Source organism: Eptesicus fuscus, chromosome 4 (assembly GCF_027574615.1).
Source record: "Eptesicus fuscus isolate TK198812 chromosome 4, DD_ASM_mEF_20220401, whole genome shotgun sequence".
Taxonomy (NCBI): Eukaryota; Metazoa; Chordata; class Mammalia; order Chiroptera; family Vespertilionidae; genus Eptesicus; species Eptesicus fuscus.
Genome location: NC_072476.1, coordinates 11,252,213 through 11,274,755, shown reverse-complemented (window position 1 = coordinate 11,274,755; position 22,543 = coordinate 11,252,213). Strand labels below are relative to the sequence as shown.

General features: G+C 52.8%; 1 protein-coding gene across 1 annotated transcript in view; it reads left to right on the top strand.

Annotated features, from left to right (window-relative positions):
- The window catches only part of IFT140 (intraflagellar transport 140), a 92,714-nt gene extending 70,265 nt beyond the window's left edge, over nt 1-22,449 (top strand). Inside the window, exons 19-30 of the mRNA XM_008146377.3 lie at nt 5,508-5,685; nt 6,480-6,670; nt 7,184-7,279; nt 7,659-7,791; nt 7,888-8,031; nt 8,691-8,819; nt 8,965-9,147; nt 14,704-14,910; nt 15,159-15,371; nt 15,458-15,624; nt 17,124-17,265; nt 21,680-22,449. Of these exons, the coding sequence (XP_008144599.2) occupies nt 5,508-5,685; nt 6,480-6,670; nt 7,184-7,279; nt 7,659-7,791; nt 7,888-8,031; nt 8,691-8,819; nt 8,965-9,147; nt 14,704-14,910; nt 15,159-15,371; nt 15,458-15,624; nt 17,124-17,265; nt 21,680-21,886 (1,990 nt within the window). The 3' untranslated portion in view covers nt 21,887-22,449. The remainder of the gene's footprint in view (nt 1-5,507; nt 5,686-6,479; nt 6,671-7,183; nt 7,280-7,658; nt 7,792-7,887; nt 8,032-8,690; nt 8,820-8,964; nt 9,148-14,703; nt 14,911-15,158; nt 15,372-15,457; nt 15,625-17,123; nt 17,266-21,679) is intronic.
- Nucleotides 22,450-22,543: the final 94 nt, after the last annotated feature.

Here is a 22,543-nt window from a genome sequence, read left to right as displayed (position 1 = left end):
CGTGGTAGCCCCCCTTAGACGGGCCTTCGTGTCCCAGCTCAGACCCACCTACTGCCAAGACCTGACCAATCCCCTTGGAGAACTACCAGACCAGGGCGTCATCCTTGAGGACATTCCGCGCAGGGCACCCAGCGAGGCCTGAAGGGGACTGAATGTGGGGTCTGGCCTGGGCTGTTAGCTGCTGACGGGAATGTCAGTCTGCACAGCGGATAAGGGACCAGGCCCGTCACAGTGGTGTGTGCTGGACCTCGATCTGAGCCGTCAGCTGCTGGGGCTTGGACAGGCCTTCATCTGCTCTGCTCAAACCCCTCCGAACCGGCAGACCAACACAGCGGGAGGTTCTGTGCCATGCCCTCGGGGACCCCGCCCAGCGCAGGGCAGTCAGCCAGCCGGGGCCCCAGAGCAGCTGTATGAGTGAAAAGGCACGTCGGCAGCATGGTCCGTGGGCCTTTGCCGACAGCGTGAAACCCCTGAGCTCCAGGCAGTACAGCACGGGCCTTGTCTGTTTGCTGCCTTCACGCGCTGCCCCAAGGTGTAGGGACCAGCACCCTCACAGGAGAGAAAGTTGGGGCTCAGAGAGGTCACAGAGATGATGCGATGGCCTCAGTGGGGGTCAGCTGGTCTGGTCTCCTCAGTCCTCACCTATCACCCCACTCTGGAGCTCCGGAGGGTTCCCAGCCGTGGGTCCCAAACGGGCCGCCCAGCCGTGGAAGCCCTGGCCCTGAGTGCTTTCGGTCCAGGTGTGCTCCGGGCCTCTGGGTGCCGCATGGGGCCTGAGGGTGCCGGGCACGGGGTGAGGCTCCCCACGCCACTGAGTCCGCATTCTTTGGAGAATCTGGGTCCCGAGAAACGTCTGTCCAAATTCTCTGAGGGATTTGACCTATTTTAGGATTTTCACCACTTTCCATAGCTTGTGCCAGGAGAAAAGCGGCTGTTCCCACCCCCTCCCTGTAGTCCTGTCTCTCGGTTCCCAGGACTGGATGGGGGAGGGCCTGGTGGTTTTGTCTGCCCTCATTCCCACAGGCAGCCCCTTCTCTCAGGAGGCCTGGAGCGAGGGGTTCAAATATTCACGAGCTCTTGAGTGCACTGAGCAGTGGATGGAGGCCTCAGAAAGGCAGTTTCCCCCACGTCTCCATTAGAAGAGGATCAGCTCCCCTCCTTGTGGATGTAAATCACTGTTTCTTAGGGAGTCTTTAAATGGCTCATTTCTGATAAAAAGCAGCACAAGGTCTCAGAAGCAAAGCTCTGGCTTTGCTTGCCTGTGGAGCAGCCACTGGGCCAGCTCAGCCAGCTGGTTCCCAGGCCGGGCAGGGAAGGGCCAGGATCCCCTGGAAGTCCTCAAGGGACTCTGCCGGGTCGTCAGGCCCTGCACCCTCAGTCATTTCCTCAGATTCTGGCTCATGGTGGGGGGGGGGGGGGGGGGCGGGGCAGGGAGAGCAGCAGGCCTGGTAGCTGCTGGACTTGAGTTAGGAGTCACCCTGTCCTCAGAGGACAGACCCCGACATCCATTTATCTATCCTGTGACCGTGGGGGGCCGGTGGGGAATGGAAGCCGGGCCATGGGCCTTCCTGTCCTCCCGAGTTCCTGATCTTGGGTCCTGCGTGGGGTCCAGGGCAGCGCCTGCGTGTGCCTCCCGTTCCCGCACACGGGCAAACAGGACTGCTTATCTTAGAGCAGAGAGGCGGGGAGATTTGGCAACAGTGTGTGCTGCTTGGTAGAATATGAGGCTGTTAATCCTCCAGTCATCCATGCTCCGGCAGGGGGTCTCCATGGAGCAGGCTGAGAAGAGGGGCCTCTGGGGCTGAATCTAGCAGCTTCTCAGAGGGCAGGCTTTCCAGAAAGTTGGGCCGGTTTCAGGCCGGCCCCTCAGCGGCCCCGTCTGCCTCGCGCGCAGGCGCCTCTCTGAGTCGATGAAGTGCAGATATGTGTGCTGTCCACAGACTGGCTCAGACAACAGGAAACTCTCAGGACTTGGATGGAGACAGGCAGCGTTTGCTTCTTGGGATATACATATCAGATGCCCAAAGCCCAGACGCGCACGCTGGAGCTGAAGCTGCCCATGGAGAGGCAGCTGCGCGCGGTGCTGATGCTGTGCTGGACGCCCGCCGAGGACTCGGCCCGCCGTTGGTGGACATTCTCGGCTGTCCTGCATTCAGCTGTGTGGGGAGGCGCCTGCCCCACGGTGGTTCGCTTGGGCAGCCCGGCCCAGCGGGAACACCCAGGAAGTGCTTCCAGCACACGCTTTCTCGAGCTCCCACTTGGTGGAGACTTAAATCCAAGGACAGAGCCCTTTGTCACATATGTGCACACAGCATGCCCGATGCTGTTTTTAGTCCAGGGAGGCACAGTGAACCCCAGTCAGGTCAACAGGGCCCCGTCCTCTTCTCCCAGGAGTGCTTGATACTGGCAACGCACACAGCTGCCGCACGGGAGACAGGGAGACTTGCAGCCCAGGTCTGCCCACTGGGAGAGTGCTGATACGTGGTTCCCAGGTTTCTCTGCTTGTTCAGGTTGCTTTCCAGTTTAATTGGATTCCGATATCAACCATCTGCTTTCAAGACAAGGCAGAGGGAAGGGAGAGGGGACAGAAGAGGTCACCCTCAGCCCTCATCATCGCCCTCACACTGGTCTCTTACACCCTTGGCACAGAGTATTTTAAATGAGGTTCCAATCGTGTGAAATCTTTTGGAAAGGGAGCATAAAAGGCCCCGTGTCACCCAGCCTATGTGGCTCAGTGGTTGAGCCTTGACCCATGAACCAGGAGGTCATGGTTCGATTCCCAGTCAGGGCACATGCCCGGATTGCAGGCTCGATCACCAGTAGGGGGTGTGCAGGAGGCAGCCTATCAATGATTCTCTCTCCTCATTGATGTTTCTCTCCCTCTCCTTTTCTCTCTCTGAAATGAATAAAGATATTTAAAGGGGGGGAGGGGTGTCTAACCAGAGTCTTGCACAGCAGCCGGGGAAGGCCAGGATGAGCCCAAACCCCAGACCGCTTCCCACTGCCCAGTGCTGCCCACGCCTACCCTGGGGCCAAACCTTGGAAGCACTGAGGCATGTTTAAAAGGGAATGAGAAGTCTCTGAGGAGAGGTGACAACTTCCTGTCAGGTCTGCCAGTGGAGAGAGAGGAGTTGTGCAGAATTGACTAGAAGCTGTGGGTGAGACGGGTGTCTGCTTTGAGATTCCAGATTTGACCCGGGACTTGGTGCTCTTACTAGCTGTCATTTCTAGGACCAGCGAGCGGTATTTTGGAAAGCCTTGTCACTGGGTCCGAGGCTGCCTCCTAGACCCTCAGCTCCAGCGAGCCCCACCTCAGTAGGGGCGGCACCCAGGCTGCATACAGATGTGTGTTTCTAGACAACTGGCTTCCCACCCAAGGTGCTTCCACGTGCATTCCCACTAGCACGTGAGGATGAGGGAGACAAGCTCCGACTTTCCGCTTATTGTAAGGAAGTGTGGTACAGAGGAGGTGATTTCTTGCCTGAAACCGCTGGATGGGGAAGGGGCAGGAGGGGCTGACTCGGATGTCACCGCAGCACTGGCCCGGGCAAGAAACAGCTGCCGCGCCTGAGCTGGCGTGTTGTAAGGCTTCTGCTCTCAGCACCTGTTTGTCCGAGTCCGCAGGAGAGGAGTGGAGTTGCGGGGTGGCTTGTGCCCGTTGAAAGCTCTACCAGTGGCTCCCGTTACTGACGGTCCTGTTCCTCAGCGCCGTGGGAAGTCCCCTGTGCGATTATCAAAGGGGATTGAGCTCCAACGTCCCCTCTCACCAGGCCTGTCCCGTCCAGGCCGTGGCCACCTGGGGCGCGGCACCCCTGCCCTTGCGGCCGTCCCTCGGTAGTTATAGCTGGTGGATTTTAAAAAGTTCCACAGGACCCAGGTAGAGCCAGAAACACAAAAGTATACGTTCGCCTGCAGGGAAGGGCACCGAGATGTGCAGCGTTTAGACCACAGACACCACAGCGAGGCCGTCCCACTGGACCAACGCCCAGCTTCCGTCGGCCCTGGTGCTCCCCATCCCAGGAGCTGTTTTCACCCCAATTATGACCTGCCGGGAAGCCTGACATGAAAGTCGCCCCTTCCCTCGTCCATCCTTGGGCTAGGCTCAGGCAAGGCCATTAGGAAAATGCCCACGGCACTGAGGCTACAAGCTGGGCCTGCACACGGAGCACCCCTACCTCCACGACCTTGGCTGCGCCCCTCAGAGGCCCCTGTCCTGAGCCTCTGAGCGGAGTGGCCTGAGCCCAGGCGGGAGGGAGAGCAGCAGCGCCGGCCCACCTGCTCCAGGGGCTGCCCTGCCTCAGGCCAGGCTTCATCTGAAGGGAGGGCCCCAGAGGGCAGCTGGGGATTCGTGTGTGAGTCTGTTTACAAGGGTATGCGTGTGCACGAGCATGTGGTTGTCCGTACCTGTGCCTGAGTGTCAGAGTGTATGTTCATGCGTGTGCAGGCCCGTGTGTGTATAAGCATGTTCACGGACCGCAGGTTTTATGATAGGAAGACATCCATTTGGTCCACAGGAGACGATGCAGTGAGCTCAATTGTTACCTTTGCCTTTGTGGGTGGAGCTCACACCTTGATGTTTGGAAAGGGCCTGGGTCTGAGCCCAGGGCCAGGGCCGATGGGCCTGAGGACCACCCAGAAGGAAGGGCCAGAGAGCGCCCTCTCAGGGAGCCCCTGCAAGGACACTGGGTTGAGTTTTGTGGAGCTTCATCATTCTTGCAGAGTAGCGTCCAGGGTCTGGAACCATTTCCAGGCTCACACTGAGCCTGGGACCTGCCAGGGAGTGGGGCAGGAGCCCCAGGTCAGTGTCAGAGGGAGTGAACACTCTAGAAACCTTACAATGAACAGGAGGAACCGGTGCCCCGAACCTTTGATGGGGTGCGCCCAGCCGAGTGCCCTGATGACACTATGAGGCCCGTGGGGATGGGCCAGGAGTCCTGGGGGCCTGCAGGGCAGCTCTTCTGTCCCACTCCTCAGCTTGCTCTGCAGGCCCCCAGACCTCGCCCCACCAGCTCTGGGATAGGGGAGGGGAGGGGCTGTCCTGGACCCCCTGTGGGTGTGATGGGTGTGGCCAAGAGAAGCCAGTGTTTGCTGAGCAAATGGACCTACTGAGACAGGAGAGAGACGTGGGCATTTGTCAACCTACAAAGAAGGCCCTCCTCTCTTCAGGGGACTGCATCATCCTGCCCACTGCAGGGGGATGCAGGAATCCCGGGACTGGGCGGGGCCCTGGTATAAGGAGCCGTGTCCCAGGGCTGCTCAGGAGCAGGTGCCGTGAGAGGTCGTGCACCAGCCATGGGACCTGGGGACACATATGTTTCCTTCTGGGGGTATGTGGCCCCTAGTTTGCCATGGTTTCTGTGGGTGGAACCCATTCAACTCCCATTTGTCTCTCTTCTTAATGACTATGCATGTCCACCTAGGTCCCCTGCACTGCCTGGCATTGGTCGAGGTGGGGCCCAAGATTGGGGGGCTGGAAGCTAATGGAGCTGCCCTGTCCTCTATCGCAGTGAGGCTGTCTGGGAGAACATGGCACGCATGTGTGTGAAGACCCAGCGGCTGGACGTTGCCAAGGTGTGCTTGGGCAACATGGGCCATGCACGTGGAGCGCGAGCACTGCGGGAGGCTGAGCAGGAGCCAGAGCTGGAGGCCCGTGTGGCTGTGCTGGCCATACAGCTGGGCATGCTGGTGAGTCAGGCAACGGACGATGGGCCCGCTGCCCAGAGGGTGCTCCTTGCTCCTTTGCCAGCTGGGCTCTGGGGCAGAGGACCTGGCCATAGAGGCGGGGCCCCTGCTGGCTTTCCGGGGGTGCCTGCTTGCGACCTAAGAGGGAAGGCCATGGTATAGTCTTGTCTGGCCCATTTGGTTGCAAGGAACACAAACCCTCTTAAACTAGCTTAAGCCAAAAAGGGGATGAGGTCCCCAGGCCTCTCTCCCCTCTGCCAGGTCTCCTGCCTGCCCTACATGTTCATGGAGGTCATGGCCCATCGTACCCCAGGAGGCCTAGAGAGACTGACAGACTCAGGAGGCAGAAGCTGAGTTGCCAGATGGGGTGGGCTGTGGCCGGGGCAGTTCAGATGGCCTGCACCATGTGGCGGGTGGGGAGGCACACCCTCTGAGAAGAGGGCTGTGGGGTACCCATGTGTCTGCTACATGGAAGAACTGAGCACGCCTGAGTGGTCAGCCCTTGGCCCCTGGTCTGCAGGGGTGAGCGCAGGCTGCTCCGAGGGCGTGGCAGCGGGCCGGTAAAGACATCCCCACTGGACACAGGCCTGGGTGGGCTCAGCTCTTCGTGGAGATGGGGATGCCACATCGGCATGTAGCGTTCATCGTGTCGGTCTCAGAACACAACTGAAGTGTCCGTCTGTCCTCGGCGTGGTATGCGTCTCAGTCATGGGCTGGTTGGCGGCACACGCGGCGTCTGCAGTGGGTCGTGTGGGGGCCAGAGCAGTGACTGCGCTGACGTGCACTCTCTTCTTCAGGAGGAGGCTGAGCAGCTGTACAAGAAATGCCAGCGCTACGACCTTCTCAACAAGCTCTACCGGGCCTCTGGCCAGTGGCAAAAAGCCATAGAAGTCGCCGAACACCAGGACCGTGTCCACCTGCGCACCACCTACTACAACTACGCCAAGCACCTGGAGGCCAACGCCGACTGCAGCCTGGCCCTCAGCTAGTGAGCGGGGGGATGGGGGGACTCTCCCACTCGCTCTGGGACAGGCCCTGGTTGCCTCTTGCTTTTTTCTCTGCCCCAGTGAGGTGGCCAAAGAGGTTCTCAGAGGAAGAGTCTAGACAGAGGCACCTTCTTAGGGCAGGTGGTGACCTCAGTAGGTGTCTTCCAAGGGGAGCTTGAGTTGTTGCTTTAAGAGAACCTCAGAGACAGGGCCATGGCTTCACCTGGCTGCCTCGGGTTCTGGGCATGCTGAGAGACCTGGGCTCAGCTGGCATTGCTGCAACCCCAGTCCAGCGTGGTGCCTCCCAGGGCAGTGCTGGTGGTGGTGCCTGGGGGCCCGGCCACAGCTCAGCCCTCTCCAGGGCAGGCCCAGAGCAGCGAGGAAGCCCCACTGTCTCCTGACAGCGGGTCCATGGGCCACAGAGCTATAGGCGGGGAGAGAGGCTCAGGCCTGTTTCCATGCACTCAACACGGCTGAGACCGTGAGAACTAGCTGCTCCTTCTCTCCTGTTGCAGCTACGAGAAGTCAGACACCCACCGCTTCGAGGTGCCCAGGATGCTCTCCGAGGACCTGCAGTCCCTGGAGCTCTACATCAATAAGATGAAGGACAAGTGAGTGTCCCCCACTGGGTGAGGGGACATGGCAGGGGAGGCTGGGTTTGCATATGGGGGCTGGGGGCCCGGGGCTGCTCAGGGAACCTCCTTCTGGAGCTTTACATGTGAGAGTGCAAATCACCCTCTTGGTCCCTCAGAGCCAGGTCCCAGGATGCTGGGTGGAGGACGGTCAACAGGATGGGGGTTGGGGGGGGGGGGGGCGCTTTTCCTCTGGACGAGGTTCCTTCAGACCTCGGGGACCTCACTCTTGTCCACCTAGCTTCCACGCCTCCTGGCCGCTGGTCATGGGAAGTGCACTCTGAGGGAGGCATTTGGGACCCGGGGGCTCATTTCCAGTGGGAGTGGGGACCTGAGGGATGCCTGTGGCTGCTGGCAGGACCCTGTGGAGGTGGTGGGCCCAGTACCTGGAAAGCCAGGCGGAGATGGACGCCGCGCTGCGCTACTATGAGCTGACACAGGACTACTTCTCCCTGGTCCGCATCCACTGCTTCCAGGGCAACATTCAGAAGGTAGGCGCGTTCTGGGGGTCGGGCCTGTGGGGGAAGTCGGCCCTGTGGGGGGAGGGAGCTGCAGACAGACCCCCGGGTCTCTCCGCTGTTTCCCAGGCTGCCGAAATAGCCAACGAGACCGGAAACTGGGCCGCGTCCTATCACCTGGCCCGGCAGTACGAGAGCCAGGAGGACGTGAGGCAGGCAGTGCACTTCTACACGCGTGCTCAGGCCTTCAACAACGCCATCCGTCTGTGCAAGGTAGGTGGCCGCATGCAGCTCACACGGAGCAGCGGGCGGATGCAGTTAAACCCAGGCAGGTGGAAATGGGAAACGGTGCTTTGTCATCGTTTCCCACAATCGATTCCGAGATTTCCAGACAGAAAAGTTAGAGAATTGTATCATGAGCATCGCATCTCCCATCCGGCCTGGTTTCTGCCACTCAGGCCTCCCTCTGCCTGTCACACGCGTCTCTGTCCCTGCTTCCCCATCTCTGCCCCTCCTTCCCCGCTCTCCCCTCCCTGATGTGTTTGTAAAGCAAGGAGGTGTCACTGGATGTCCCCCGGCTTCTGAGCCCACACTGAGGCTGGCTCGTTGCTTATGGCCTTGCCAACAGTAGGCCTTTCACAGAAAGCTGCTGCACACTGTGCGTCCATAAAAGTGTTCTGGCCCAGGGCCTCACTCCTGGAAAACCCAGAATGTGGAAGGCCCTCACGTAAACTAGTTCCCACCGTGTTCTGTGTAATAGGGGGGAGGGAAACCTCTGAAAACTCTGCTACACACACCCAGTAAGACATGACACTCACTGGAAACCACGATCCCGTGGATTGGTGTGTGTCAGACAGGGGAGATGGGCCCCGCACAGCATCATTCACAGACCGGAGCAGGAACCACTGAGCACTGCCCGCCCCTTCCCGCAGGAGAACGGCCTGGATGACCAGCTCATGAACTTGGCCCTGCTGAGCTCCCCCAAGGACATGATTGAGGCGGCATGCTACTACGAGGAGAAGGGCGAGCAGATGGACAGAGCGGTCATGCTCTACCACAAGGTGAGGGGCGGCCCTGCCCTGGACCCGAAGGGGTGCAGCACACGGCCCCCAGGACCAGGGGACTTGCCTGGATGCAGGGGGCCACTCCCGCGGCCTCCGGATGCAGGCGTCCGGCAGCTGCTCAGAGTTCCCCTGCTGTCCACAGGCCGGCCACTTCTCTAAGGCCCTGGAGCTGGCCTTCGCCACCCAGCAGTTTGGGGCCCTGCAGCTCATCGCAGAGGACCTGGATGAGAAGTCGGACCCTGCCCTCCTGGCCCGCTGCTCAGACTTCTTCCTTGAGCACAATCAGTATGAGAAGGCAGTGGAACTGCTGCTGGCCGCCAAGAAGGTATGGAGACGGCAGGGTCCCCGCCAGGCACACACGCGGGCTCTGCAGCCCCAGGGTCACCGTTTCCACAGGCACGGTGAACTCGGCTTCACGGTCTCGTGATTACCGTTTCATGAGGAAGGCTGTGGCTGCGGCCGCCCTGGGGCAAAGGGCTGAGAATAAGCCCACCTTTATAGCCGCCCCGAGTGTGGACTCACTGCCATTTCACCTGTGTCTTCAAATTATAACTAGGGAGTTCTGCTCATCTTGTTGGTGTGTGTGACAAAATGCACATAACAAAATTTAAAACTTACCATCTTCGCCGTTTTTTAAGTGTCTAGCACAGTAGCAGTAGGTGCGTGCACATTTTCATGCAGCCAGTCTCTAGAACCCTTTCCTCTTAGCATCTTGTCCCCATTAAACAACTACCGTCTCCCCACCCCTGGCACCCTCCGTTGGACTTGCCGTCTCTACGAACATGACTGCCCTAGGGACAGCATATGAGTGGAATTACACAGTTTTTGCCCTTTTGTGACTGGCTTATTTCTCTGAGCATGATGTCCTGGAGGTGCATCCATGTTGTAACATATTGGAGAATTTCCTTCCTATTTAAGACTGAATAATATTCCACATTTGCCTGTCAATTCACCCATAGATGGACACTTGAGTTATTTCTGTCTTTCGACTATTGTGGATAATGTTGCTATGAACATTGGTGTACAGATATCTCTTCGAGACCCTTCTTTCAATTCTTTTGGGTATTTGTCCAGAAATGGAGTTGCCAGATCACATGGTAACTGTTTTAGTTTTTTGAGGAACTGCCATACTGTTTTCCACAGTGGCTGCACTATTTTACATTCCCACCAATAGTGCCCAAGGGTCCCGATTTCTCCACATCCTCACCAGCACTTGTTATTTTTCTAGTTAATAGAAAATTGGTAGTAGCCATCCTCATAGGCATATGCACTAATTTTTTAAGTAGAAAAATTCTCCTTGATAGAAACTGAATGGAGATATAAAAAATTGTTAATCATACAAATTTAGCCTATCCATTTATTATTTATTATTTATTTATTTTTAAATAAATCTTTCTTGTTCAGATTATTACAGTTGTTCCTCTTTTTTCCCCCCATAGCTCCCCTCCACCCAGTTCCCACCCCATCCTCTGCCCTTACCCACCCCGCCACTGTCCTCATCCATAGGTGTACGATTTTTGTCCAGTCTCTTCCCGCACCCCCCACACCCCTTTCCCCCTGAGGATTGTCAGTCCACTCCCTTTCTATGCCCCTGATTCTATTATATTCACCAGTTTATTCTGTTCATCAGATTTTTTATTCACTTGATTTTTAGATTCACTTATTGATAGATATGTATTTGTTGTTCATAATTTTTATCTTTACCTTTTTCTTCTTCTTCCTCTTCTTAAAGAATACCTTTTAGCATTTCATATAATACTGGTTTGGCGGTGATGAACTCCTTTAGCTTTTTCTTATCTGTGAAGCTCTTTATCTGACCTTCAATTTTGAATGATAGCTTTGCTGGGTAGAGTAATCTTGGTTATAGGTTCTTGCTATTCATCACTTTGAATATTTCTTGCCACTCCCTTCTGGCCTGCATAGTTTCTGTTGAGAAATCAGCTGACAATCGTATGGGTGCTCCCTTGTAGGTAATTAACTGTTTTTCTCTTGCTGCTTTTAAGATTCTCTCTTTGTCTTTTGCCCTTGGCATTTTAATTATGATGTGTCTTGGTGTGGTCCTCTTTGGATTCCTTTTGTTCGGGGTTCTCTGCGCTTCCTGGACTTGTAAGTCTATTTCTTAAACCAGGTGGGGGAAGTTTTCTGTTTCTTCAAATAGGTTTTCAATATCTTGCTCTCTCTCTTCTTCAGATGTTGGTATGCTTGAAGTTGTCCCAGAGGCTCCTTACACTATTTTCATATTTTTGGATTCTTTTTTCTTTTTGCTTTTCCGGTTGGGTGTTTTTTTGCTTCTTCGTATTTCAAATCTTTGACTTGATTCTTGCGATCCTCTAGTCTGCTGTTGGATCTCTGTATATTATTCTTTATTTCAGTCAGTGTATGCTTAATTTCTAATTGGTCCTTTTTCATATCCTCAAGGGTCTCACTAAATTTATCGGCGGTTTCTAGAAAATTATTGAAAAACCTTATAACTGTGGTTTTGAACTCTATATCCAGTAGTTTGCTTTCCTCCATTTCTTTCATTTGTGACCTGTTTCTTTGTCTCCGCATTTTGGCTGCTTCCCTGTGTTGATAGAGTGGCTTTGTGTGCTAGGTGTCCTCCTATAGGGCCCAGTGGCTCAGCCTCCCCAGTTACCTGAGGTGGACACTCTTGGTGCACCCCTTTGTGGGCTGTGTGCACAGTCTTGTTGTAGTTAAGCCTTGATTGTTGTTGGTATCACTGGGAGGAATTGACCTCTAGGCCAATTGGCTGTGAGAATCAGCTGTGTCTACAATGGGAGAACTTCTGTGTTGGAGATACCCTTATGAGGCAAGACTTGCTTCAGTGGGGCTTTGGCACTCACTGAGTCTGCCCCCTGAGTGTATCTCTTATGGATCTGAAGAGTTGTAATCTGGATGGTCCCACTCTGACCACTGGGTACACTGGCTCTTGGATCTCTAAGGAGGTGCTAATTTAGCCTCTGCCTGAGGCCACCCAGCAGGAGCTATGGAGAGATCTGCAGATTCCTCTTCTTTGTTTGGGGTTTGGAGGTGCCCAGATGAGGCCCAGCTGTGAGGCAATGCAAGCTGCTGTGGAGCCTGGGGCCTTCTTTTGGAAGTTCTGGGGCTCTCTGACCCAGCTTCAGTTTGTTAGGTAATTTTAGATTGCAAAAGCCTCTGCACACAGCTTGGGTGGGGCGGGGTCTCAGGGAATCCACAGGGCAGAGCAAACAGCAATGGCTGATCCTCAGCCCTGCCCTAAGAGGCCCCGGGTCTCAGTGTCCCTCCGTAATCGCTGCAAGCACCTCTGAGAGAAAGCCGCCCTCGAGTTCCGCCCTATGCCAGACAGTCCAGTTTCTCCCCATATGAGTCTGGGTCCCCAGAGTCTTGCCCGGATCTGGAGTTCAGAGCAGTTGGGAGCTTGTGTCTCCCTCCTGATTGAGAAAGACAACCGCATACTCAGTTGCCAGCCCTTTCCACGCTCGCACCTCTGTACCTCTGCACTTTACTTCCGCAGCTCCTCTGAATCTCAATGTGCTTTTCTCTTCCCTTCTAGTTGTAGAATTTCCACTCAGCCAGCCTGCCTGTGGTTCTGGATGATGTCCATTTTGTCTTTTAGTTGTATTTTTGAAATTGTTGTGCGAGGCAGCAATTTCAGGTGTTTACCTATGCCGCCATCTTGGTTTCTCTATTTTTTATTTATTTTTATAATTTTTATTGATTTCAGAGAGGAAGGGAGAGATAGAAACATCAATGATGAGAAAGAATCACTGATTGGCTGCCTCCTGCACGCCCCCAATTGGGGATTAAGCCCGCAACCTGGGCATGTGCCCTGACCGGAAATCAAACTGTGACCTCCTGGTTCATAGGTCAATGCTCAGCCACTGAGACATGCCAACTAGGCTAGCCTATCCATTTTTTTTAATTGATTTTAGAGAGAGAGAGAGGAAGGGGGAGAAAGAGAGAGAGAAATAGTGATTTGTTATTTCACCCATTCATGCATTCATTGGTTGATTTTATATGTGCCCTGGCTGAGGATTGAACCTGCAACCTTAGCATATCTGGACGACACTCTCACCAACTGAGCTACCTGGCCAGGGCATGCCTATCTACTTAAAAGATCTTTCTTCTGCCCGGCTGGCATGGCTCAGTGGTTGAGCATTGACCTATGAACCAGGAGCTCACAGTTCCATTCCCTGTCAGGGCACATGCCCAGATTTCGGGCTCCATCCCCAGTGGGGGGCGTGCAGGAGGCAGCTGATCAATGATTCTCTCTCATCATTGTGTTTCTATCTCTCTCCCCCTCTCCCTTCCTCTCTGAAATCAATAAAAATACATTTATACCATTAAAATAAATAGAAGATCTTTCTTTCTGCAGCCAGAATTATGCAGTTTTGTGGCTCACTACTGAGTGATGAAGACATTTTTGAACAGTGAAAAGGCACCTATCGTGTTCTTGGTTAGAAAGACCCAACAGATGTACATCTGATCCTTCCTAAGGCAGTCCCACTCTTAACCTGAGAATTAAGAGAAGAACACCACCGGCTGTCTGTAGCTGGATAAGTGGGCTCTGTCGTTTCACAGTGAAAACAGATAAACTGGAATAGCCAGGGGAAGTCTGGAAAAGAAGACTAATAAGAGGTCATTAAACTTCCCAGACCTTAAAGTATATCAAAGCTAGAATAATTGGGGTCTGTGCTTGATCAGTGGAAAATATTAGAAATCTAGAAGTAGAGCCATATATGTATGCATGTTGAGTATGAGATGCAGGAGCATTCACAACCGTGGAGACAAGATGAGCTGTTCAGTAGTGGGGCTGATACAATCAGGTAACCTCTGGGAGAAACAAAGTTAAATCCTACTCATGTCCTACATCTGAGTAAATTCCTGGTGGGTAGAAGGTGTAAGCTTGTCAGTGAAATAGCAGTAGTTCCACCAGAAGCTATGAGATGTCATGTGGTCTTAAAGGAGGGAAGGCATTCTCTACGATTTAAACCCAAAGCCATAGTGGAGAAGACTGATCAATTTGACCAAATTTGAAAATAGCACACCATAAAAAGCAAAGATAAATAATAAAATGGAGGAAAATATATTCTACCTAAAAGCTAATTTTCTTCATATGTATAGAGTTTGTATAAATCTATAAGAAAGTTACCAAAAACTCAAAGGGAAAGAACAAAGAATATGGATGGATACTCAGTATCACTCATAATAAGCTCAAAACTCAAGGAGATTCCATTTCTCATGAATTAGGCTGGTAAAGGTAAAAAGGTCGGAAAGCCCACTAGATTGTCATGGGAAACAAACGTACTCAGGCTGTGGGTGGGAGTCCAAGCAGGCCTGTCACAAGTAAAATTACATCCCCTTGACCCAGCACTTCCTGTCCTCAGAAGTTATCCCAACAACACATTTATACACGTGAGAGTGGCATAAGCACAGGGCTGTACCAGCAAAAGATAACCCACTCCTGTTTGTCAGCAGGACGAGCTAAATTAGCTGTGGTTCTCAGTAGAGTGGAGTACTACACAGCTGTCAAAAGGAGGTGAGGTTCCTTGTATACTGAGGTGGAATCATCTCCAAGACACAATTCTTTTTCCCCCAGGACATATTCCTATGAAAAAGATAAATGTTTTCTTAAATTTTAAAGACATTTAATTAACTAAACTCCTCAATTTAAAAATTTCAAAAGAATTCTCGAAGAAAATTAATTTCTGGTTTCCTTTTTCTCCCACAACAAATATAAGATTCTTTTGAGCTCCACATTTCCTTCGTTGCATTCCAGAATGTTAGTAGCATGAGAGACAGTGAAATGCCACCACTGAGCCTGGCCCCGGCTTCCCCTGCGGAGGTGGTGGGTGGGGGAGGGTGACTGCCCGCCTCAGTGTCTGTGGCCCCTTCCCAGTATCAGGAAGCCCTGCAGCTTTGCCTGGAGCAGAACATGACCATCACCGAGGAGATGGCCGAAAAGATGACCGTGTCCAAGGACTGCGCAGACCTGTCAGAAGAGTCGCGGCGCGAGCTGCTGGAGCAGATTGCCAACTGCTGCATGCGCCAGGGCAACTACCACCTGGCGACCAAGAAGTACACGCAGGCCGGGAACAAGCTCAAGGTGAGCAGGCCGGGGCGGTCACTCTCACTGTCCGTCAGGAGCTCGTGCCCGGGGCACGGTTTCCCTTTGGTCCTGAGTTTAACCCAATGGGGTGAGCTTTCCCAGCCCGGGTTCTGAAGGGTGCCTGAGGGAACCAGGAGCTCTGAGCTCGTGCCTGGCATGGACCCAGCAGGCAGGTGCCTGCTGTAGCGGGGGTGACAGGCCATGCTCCGAGCTCCCAGCCTCACCCTGGCTCCTTCTCCTCCTAGGCCATGAGAGCGCTGCTCAAGTCTGGGGACACGGAGAAAATTGTGTTCTTCGCGGGTGTCTCGAGGCAAAAGGAAAACTACATCATGGCGGCCAACTACCTCCAGTCCCTGGACTGGCGGAAGGAGCCGGAGACCATGAAGACCATCATCAGCTTCTACACCAAGGGGCGGGCCTTGGACCTGCTGGCGAGTTTTTACGATGCCTGTGCCCAGGTACAGCCCCTGCTCGCAGGCTGGGGGCCCTCGGGAGGGGGGGGGGTGTCCTTGGCCCCTGGGTCCTGATCGTCTTGTCTGCTCAGGTGGAGATCAATGAATACCAGAACTATGACAAGGCCCACGGGGCGCTCACTGAGGCCTACAAGTGCTTGTCCAAGGCCAAGACCAAGAGCCCCCTGGACCAGGAGACCAAGCTGGCGCAGCTTCAGAGCAAGATGACGCTGGTGAAGCGGTTCATTCAGGCCCGCAGGTGCGTTCCTGAGGAGGCTGGGAGGCGGGCACTGCACCTCGGGCCCCAGGGAAGCCCTGAGAAGCCCCCCAGGCTCCTGCTCATGCTTCATGACTCCCCGGCTCCCCCTCACTGCCAGGGACCAGACCCAGGTTCAATTTCCAGGGAACGTTCTTCAAAGGAACTTCCTGGACACCTAGACAGGAACATGTCTGAGCTCCCCTTGGGGGTCCCCTTAGAGCCTGGGCACGTGCTTGGGAAGATTGTTCAAGAAACAACCAGAGACCAATCTGTGGGCGGGGGCGGGCAGGGTGTTCTATGAGAGGGGCTGTTGTACCCCGGGTGGCAGGGACTGGTGATCAAACCTGTGCTCCCCCCACGGAGGCGGCTCAGAGCCTGTGGGAAGGAGGCTCGGGCAGCACATTTTCTCTGTAATTAGGAGAGACCACAAATCTGGATTTGTACATGACACCAGTTTCTATTGGCAACTCATCCAGCTCTTCCAAGAGCCCACTGTGTAAGCAGCAGCTCAGCTTCTGTCTAAACCAATGAAAGCATTTTCCTTATCTGAGAACAGGCCTTTGAAAGAGTTCCAAACGTATTTTGAACACTGCTGTGCGAAGTGGGGCTCTTTTAGGGGCACCGCTCACTCGGATGCGTAAGTTCTGGAATATCTGCTGAGTCTGAGATACAGGAGGGAGAAGGGAGGAGACTGGGCAGCAAGGCCTGTGCAGCCACAGGACAGGACATTGTGGACGGAGTGGGGGGACTCGTGAGGGCCAGAGGGCGGCCTGCCTGGGGTGGCCAAGTCGGGGCTCTACAGGAACGGGCCAGCTGGTCCTACTGAAGTGGGAGCTGAGCCCCTAGAGCAAGGGTGGGGAACATTTTCTCTGCCAAGGGCCATTTGGATGTTTATAACATCATTCGCAGGCCATACAAAATTATCAACTTAAAAAAATTAGCCTGCTATATTTGGTCAAACAATTAATTAACTCACCCCTAATGCCTAGGCAGGGCCAGACCCAATGATTCCATGGGCCTTATGCGGCCCGACGGCTGGACGTTCCCCAGCCCTGCCCTAGAGGCTCCAGCCAACCGCCCTGAGCCAAGTCCTGCTCCTGTCCTCACTCACATGCCATTTGCTGCTCTTCCACAAACCACAAATGTGTCACTGCACAGGCCTTTGTTCATGCCACCCCCTGCCCAACCTCCTCAGCCCCCGGGCTCCCACCCCCCGCATCACACTGCCCCTCTGTAGACTGGTTCCTGGGCAGGGACTAGGATTGACAAGTCTTTGCTGAAGCACAATACTGGCACTCTGAGCAGTCAGTAAGTTTTTGTTAAGTGAATGAGTGAATTTATGAATGAACTCCTTAGTTATTTTAATTCACAAGAATTACCGTCACAAAAGATTTGTCCCTGGTTCCTGTGATCTCCTTTTGGGGCAGAGGGCCCGCTCTGCCCTCTGACAGCCAGTCCGTGTCCTGGTCTCGGGCTCAGGCTGTCTCTGCTCTCGGCAGGACGTACAGCGAGGACCCCAAGGAGTCAGTCAAGCAGTGCGAGCTGCTCCTGGAGGAGCCAGACCTGGACAGCACCATTCGCATCGGGGACGTTTATGGCTTCCTGGTGGAGCACTACCTGCAGATGGAGGAGTTCCAGATGGTGAGGGTTCAGGATGACGGACGGCTCAGCTTCCCCCTCTCAGCCTGCAGGAGTAGGGAGCTCGCCATGGAGGAGGCACCGCTCCTGTTTTATTTTATTTTTTTTTTTAAAATTTATTTTAGCCTTTTAAAAATATATATTTTTTTATTGAGTTCAGAGAGGAAGGGAGAGGGAGAGAGAGCTGAAAACATCAATGATGAGAATCATTGTTTGGCTGCCTCCTGCATGCCCACACTGGGGATCGAGCCCGCAACCCAGGCATGTGCCTTGACCGGGCATCTGTGACCTCCATTGCACCACATCAACCGGGCTAGCCTTTTTTATTTTGAAATAACTTCAAACTAAGAAGTTGTAAGAATAATAGAATCCAAGAGTAGTTCCTTTATCAGATCATCAGTTTTTAACATTTTGCCATATTTCTTTATTCATTCTGGATGTATGCCTTTACATTTCTATTGTATACACAAAATGGGTATTTTTTGAGCCAATTTGAGAGGTTCGGACCTCCTGCCCCTCCACCCCTTAGATTGCTAACACTTACGTAGACACCTGGGTGTTGAATTGCTGGGTTATAGGGTGAGTGTATGTTTCACTTTCCAAGAAACTACCGAATTGTATTTTCTTTTTCATGGTTCGTATCAGGGTTATTCTACTCTTATTGAACAAGGAACCAGGCCCATCTCCTGTACCTTCTGAAAGAGTTTATGGAAGACTTGTGTCATTTCTTCCTTACCTGTTAGATAAGGAAGAACCTACCTGGTCTGAAGGTTTCTTTGTGGAAGGTTCTGATAATTCAGTTTAACGGAGTGGTTCTCAAACATTTTGGACCCTTTTGCCCTAGGAAAGCTATGAGCACCCACTTTATGTGAATTACATCCATCAATATTAACGGGGAGGGGTATTTAATCGCCTTCTCGGGTATTTGTAGATCCTCTTTGACACCACACCAACGAGTGCCGTTTCCTAACAGTCAGTTGCAGGGAGAAACGGAAGCCCTACCGCTGTACATCTTGTGCTCTGCTGCATCGGCCCATGGGTTTATCTTGGATCTTGTACGCCTACATGATTTATGATTTTACAAAACCATGCAGGTGTATTTTGAAATAACTTCAAATATTTTGCAAATGACCAACATGATTTTACAAAAATATTTTTTTACAAAAATCATGTTAGTCATTTGCAAAATATTGGCTCACTGAATTAGACAAATGTCAACACATTTCATTATACATATTTTTAAATTCTCATTTGCTGATATCACCACCAATCTCATCAGAAAAGTCTTGAAGTATTGTGAAAATCTCCATCTCGTGGTGGCCTGAGATTCTAACTTCATTTGAAAACTCACATTTTATCCTTGGCAAAAACACTGTCAGTTACTATTTTCCTTAAAGTGACAGTTTCACTTGGTTCATTTTTTAAAAAATATCTGCCACATAACCAAGTCTGAACAGCCAGTTTATCTTTCAGTCGTTTTTACAAATAAGAATGATGTTCCATGCAAATAACAAATTTAGCTCACAACCCACACTAGTGTGTCTCCTCATCTTCACCAACATTTGGTATGATCAGCCTCTGTTATTTCAGCCATCCTGGTGGGTGGGTGGTGGAATCTCATTGTGGTTTTAATGTCCACTTTCTTCATGACTAAGTGACTCACGGGCTGTCTGCATACCTCCTCCTGTGACTGTTTAGATCATTTTATTTGGGTGTTTGTCTCATTGTTGATTGTGGTCTTTATAAGTTCTAGATACATTTCCTTGATCAGACACATGATCTGCCAGCTGTGAGTCTAGGGCCGATTTCATCGCATCACCAAGGCGGTGCCCTTCTGAGAACTCTGTGCCCGGTGTTGGCACGCCTCCCACCCTGGCTGGCGGAGTGTGCACTGCTGGCCTCTGTGCTCAGTCCCCGGGACTGTTCCCCTGCTCCTTTCTGGCCTCGGTGCTTTCCTCACACACATGCGCTGGTCATTATTCAGATAAAGACTCAGAAGGACCCTTGGCAGGTCTGGAGCATGCGTGCTCGCTTTGTCTCTCCCCCTTCTCACTCCCTCTGATTTTCTTTTTATATTTTGTTCTCAGCAGTTTGATGATGATGTCCGTAGACATCATCTGGATTCCATTATGTTCCTCCAAAGAATATTACTGTTTGTTTCTTTCCCCTCCCTCCCTTCCTTCCTTTCTGTAATCATCTTTGCTCAACTCAGAGTCTAAACTCTCCCCCGCGTCGGGCAGCTGCTAGAATCTCTGCTCAGTACTTTAGCTTTGGTCTGGCTCCTTGAAGTCTGCCCCTGTCCCCACCACTCAGAGTGCAGAGTCGGACAGAGATCCGGGTGGAGTTCACACTCAGAATGTGAGCTCCCCCTCAATGACCCTCCTTTCCAGCATTTCCTCACATTCCAGCTGTTAGGCTTGACCCAATTCTGATGCTGGTTTTTAAGCCAGTAAGGGTATGGGTTTCTATGTGCCTTTTAGCTTCTCACAGTAGCCCTGGCTGGGGCCTCCCATGTGGTAAAAGTTACAATTAGATGGAAACTCGCCTCCTGCTCCTCCTCTTCCACCTGTCAATTCCCTCGTCTTCCTGCCCGAGGGTGTTCCCCAGGGCCCTTTAAGGTATTTTTGTGTGTGGGAAGGTTGGTCTAACATGAATTACTCTGCCATTACCGGAAGCTTTTCTCCTCATTCTTTTTCCATCATAATCCTCTGATAGCCAACATAACAATTATTCCTGGATGCATTTTTCCTTTGTATTCCAAAGGGTGTCATATAGATTTTGCCCTGCCTGCAACATCTCCTTCAACCACCGGCTGCATTAACTAGCACAGTGGTCAGCAAACTGCGGCTCTGTTGACTAATGAGTTTGCCGACCACTGCATAAGGCATTATTACCCTTACCCAGAAGTTCTGACTTCAGGTTAAAGACATTAGTACATTATTAAAATGTTTTTTAAGTGTTTTTCCCTAAGGCAGTGGTCGGCAAACTCATTAGTCAACAGAGCGGCAAACCGCGGCTCGCTAGCAGATCGTTTTTCTGGTGAGACTACAGTGACCCCAAGGAATCTCTCGGTTCCCCTTCCTTAGTCTCACAAACGGAGTATTGACACGTTAGTTTCAGAAATATTGCTAGTGAACTATGCCAGCCTCATTAGGCTCAGGGTTCCAGAATTCACAGGAAATTTCCAGAATTCAGCAGCAGCTCCCCGCAGTGTGAAAGGTCAGCACCATGAAACCCGGATTTCCTGATCTGAGCACTTATTTCCTCTTTGCCCCCCACCATGTCCACTCACTCATGTTTTTGTTGGGAGAAAACAACTCTAAATCTAATCTTGACAAGGAGAAAAAAGTGAAATAGAGACAAAATTAGACTGTGAAGATGCTCAGACCACTGCATCCTCTGCCCCCCATCCCCCGCCCCAATCGTGCTGCATGTGGGAGGCAACTAATCGATGTGTCTCTCTCACATCAAATGTTTCTCTCTCTCTCTCCCCCCCACCCCCAAACTTCTTACTTCATTTTCCTCCCGCCCACTCAGTTCTCACCACCTGTTGAGTCAGGTCCTGACAGTTGGACAGTGACATCTTCAGGGGTCAGGGGCCTAGTAACGTTTCTTTGTTGTCCTTCATCTGTCTTTGGAGACCATGTCTTCCTTCTAGAAACTCTGCTCCTGCCCTTTATTAAAGAAATCAGCTCTGAGACCAAGCAGTTACACCGCTGGGTCCTTTCTGACCACCTAGTTCTTCCCTCATCAGCTCTGCTTCCTTCCCTTCTCCTCAGTGTAGGCACTTCTTTTTTTTTAATTAATATATTTTTATTGATTTCAGAGAGGAAGGGAGGGAGGGGAGAGAGAGAGAGAAACATCAATGATGAGAGAATCATTGATGGGCTGCCTCCTGCATGCCCCCTACTGGGGATCGAGCCTGCAACCCAGGCATGTGCCTTTGACCGGAATTGAACCTGGGACCCTTCAGTCCACAGGCCAATGCCCTATTCACTGATCCAAACTGGCCAGACTTGCATAGGCCCCAACATACATGAAAAAGATGGAGATGTGAACCCATCCTTCCTTCCAAGTCTCCCTGGGTGTGCTTACAGATCCTAAAAGGAGCATGGTCCCCGAACACACATGGGCCGCTTGCTCAGTGCTCCCAGGAAGCAGGCTGTACCTGTTCAGCTGGTCGTGCTGATCACAGCTTACAGCGCCGGCCGTCAGAGCCTGCGCGGGCTGTCCCCAGAAACCACCGCCCTTGGAAAGGCCTCGAAGTCGCAGATTGCACCCAGTCCCTCCCTCCAGAAGCAGGGACAGCTTTCCTCTGACCTCCGGGGTCGGGAGTTCAAGGAACCATTGCAGTGAAGGGCGTGGGCCCTTGTTCTGATGTGAACTAACCCAGTAATGGCTGTTCTGTATGACGCAGGCCTACAAGTACCTGGAGGAGATGCGGCGGCGGCTTCCCCCTGCCAAGGTGTCCTTCTACGTGAACCAGCGGACTGCGGACGCCGTGCACCAGGGTCTGGGCATCCCTCTGGCGCGCATCGTGCCGGAGCGGATCCACCACAGCAGTGTGGAGGACCCCAAGGAGGTGGACGAGGAGGTGATGGAGGAGGTCGAGAACGACCCCTGAGGGCCCGCTGCTGCGACAGCTCTTCTGGAACTTCCTGGTTACCAACAGCAGCAAGAGCCTTTTTTAAAAACTTTTGTGTTTGAGTACACAGCTGGAGGGCCCAGGGCACAGGCGGCCTGCGTAGAAGGCAAGTGTGCAATTTTAAGCCATCCCTTCCACGTTTCTGGTCCTTCGGAATTTTGGTTTAGCCCCTTTACTGTTGAGGGAGTTGGTTCATTTTTTCCCGTGGCCTTCTCCAAGCACAGATTATAAAGCCTAAGAAACTTTTAGAACTTCGCAAACTGAAGATGTTAGTGTATTCACTGTGCCTCCTCCCAGCACCCAAGAAGGCTGCTTGACATGCATCCAACAGTTTCCAGCAAGATACACAGTTCCTGACCACAGGACCATCCTGAGCAGACACCAGAGCGTGGGCCAGTGGGTGGGTTCTGTCAGGCAGTCTGTGCCCTGGCACCAGCTCCCATTGTGAGGGAGGAGCTGGCACCATGACATCTTGAGGGGAGGGGGACCCCGGGCTCCACCCACCGGCCACTGAAGCTCTCCTAATAAAGTTTATTTCCTCAGAGGCGTGTCCCCTTTCCGCCCCACGTTTCCATGTCTCCCCTACAAAGGGCTTGTGTAGGCACAGAGGTCCCTGTCCGAGCAATGAGAACCAAA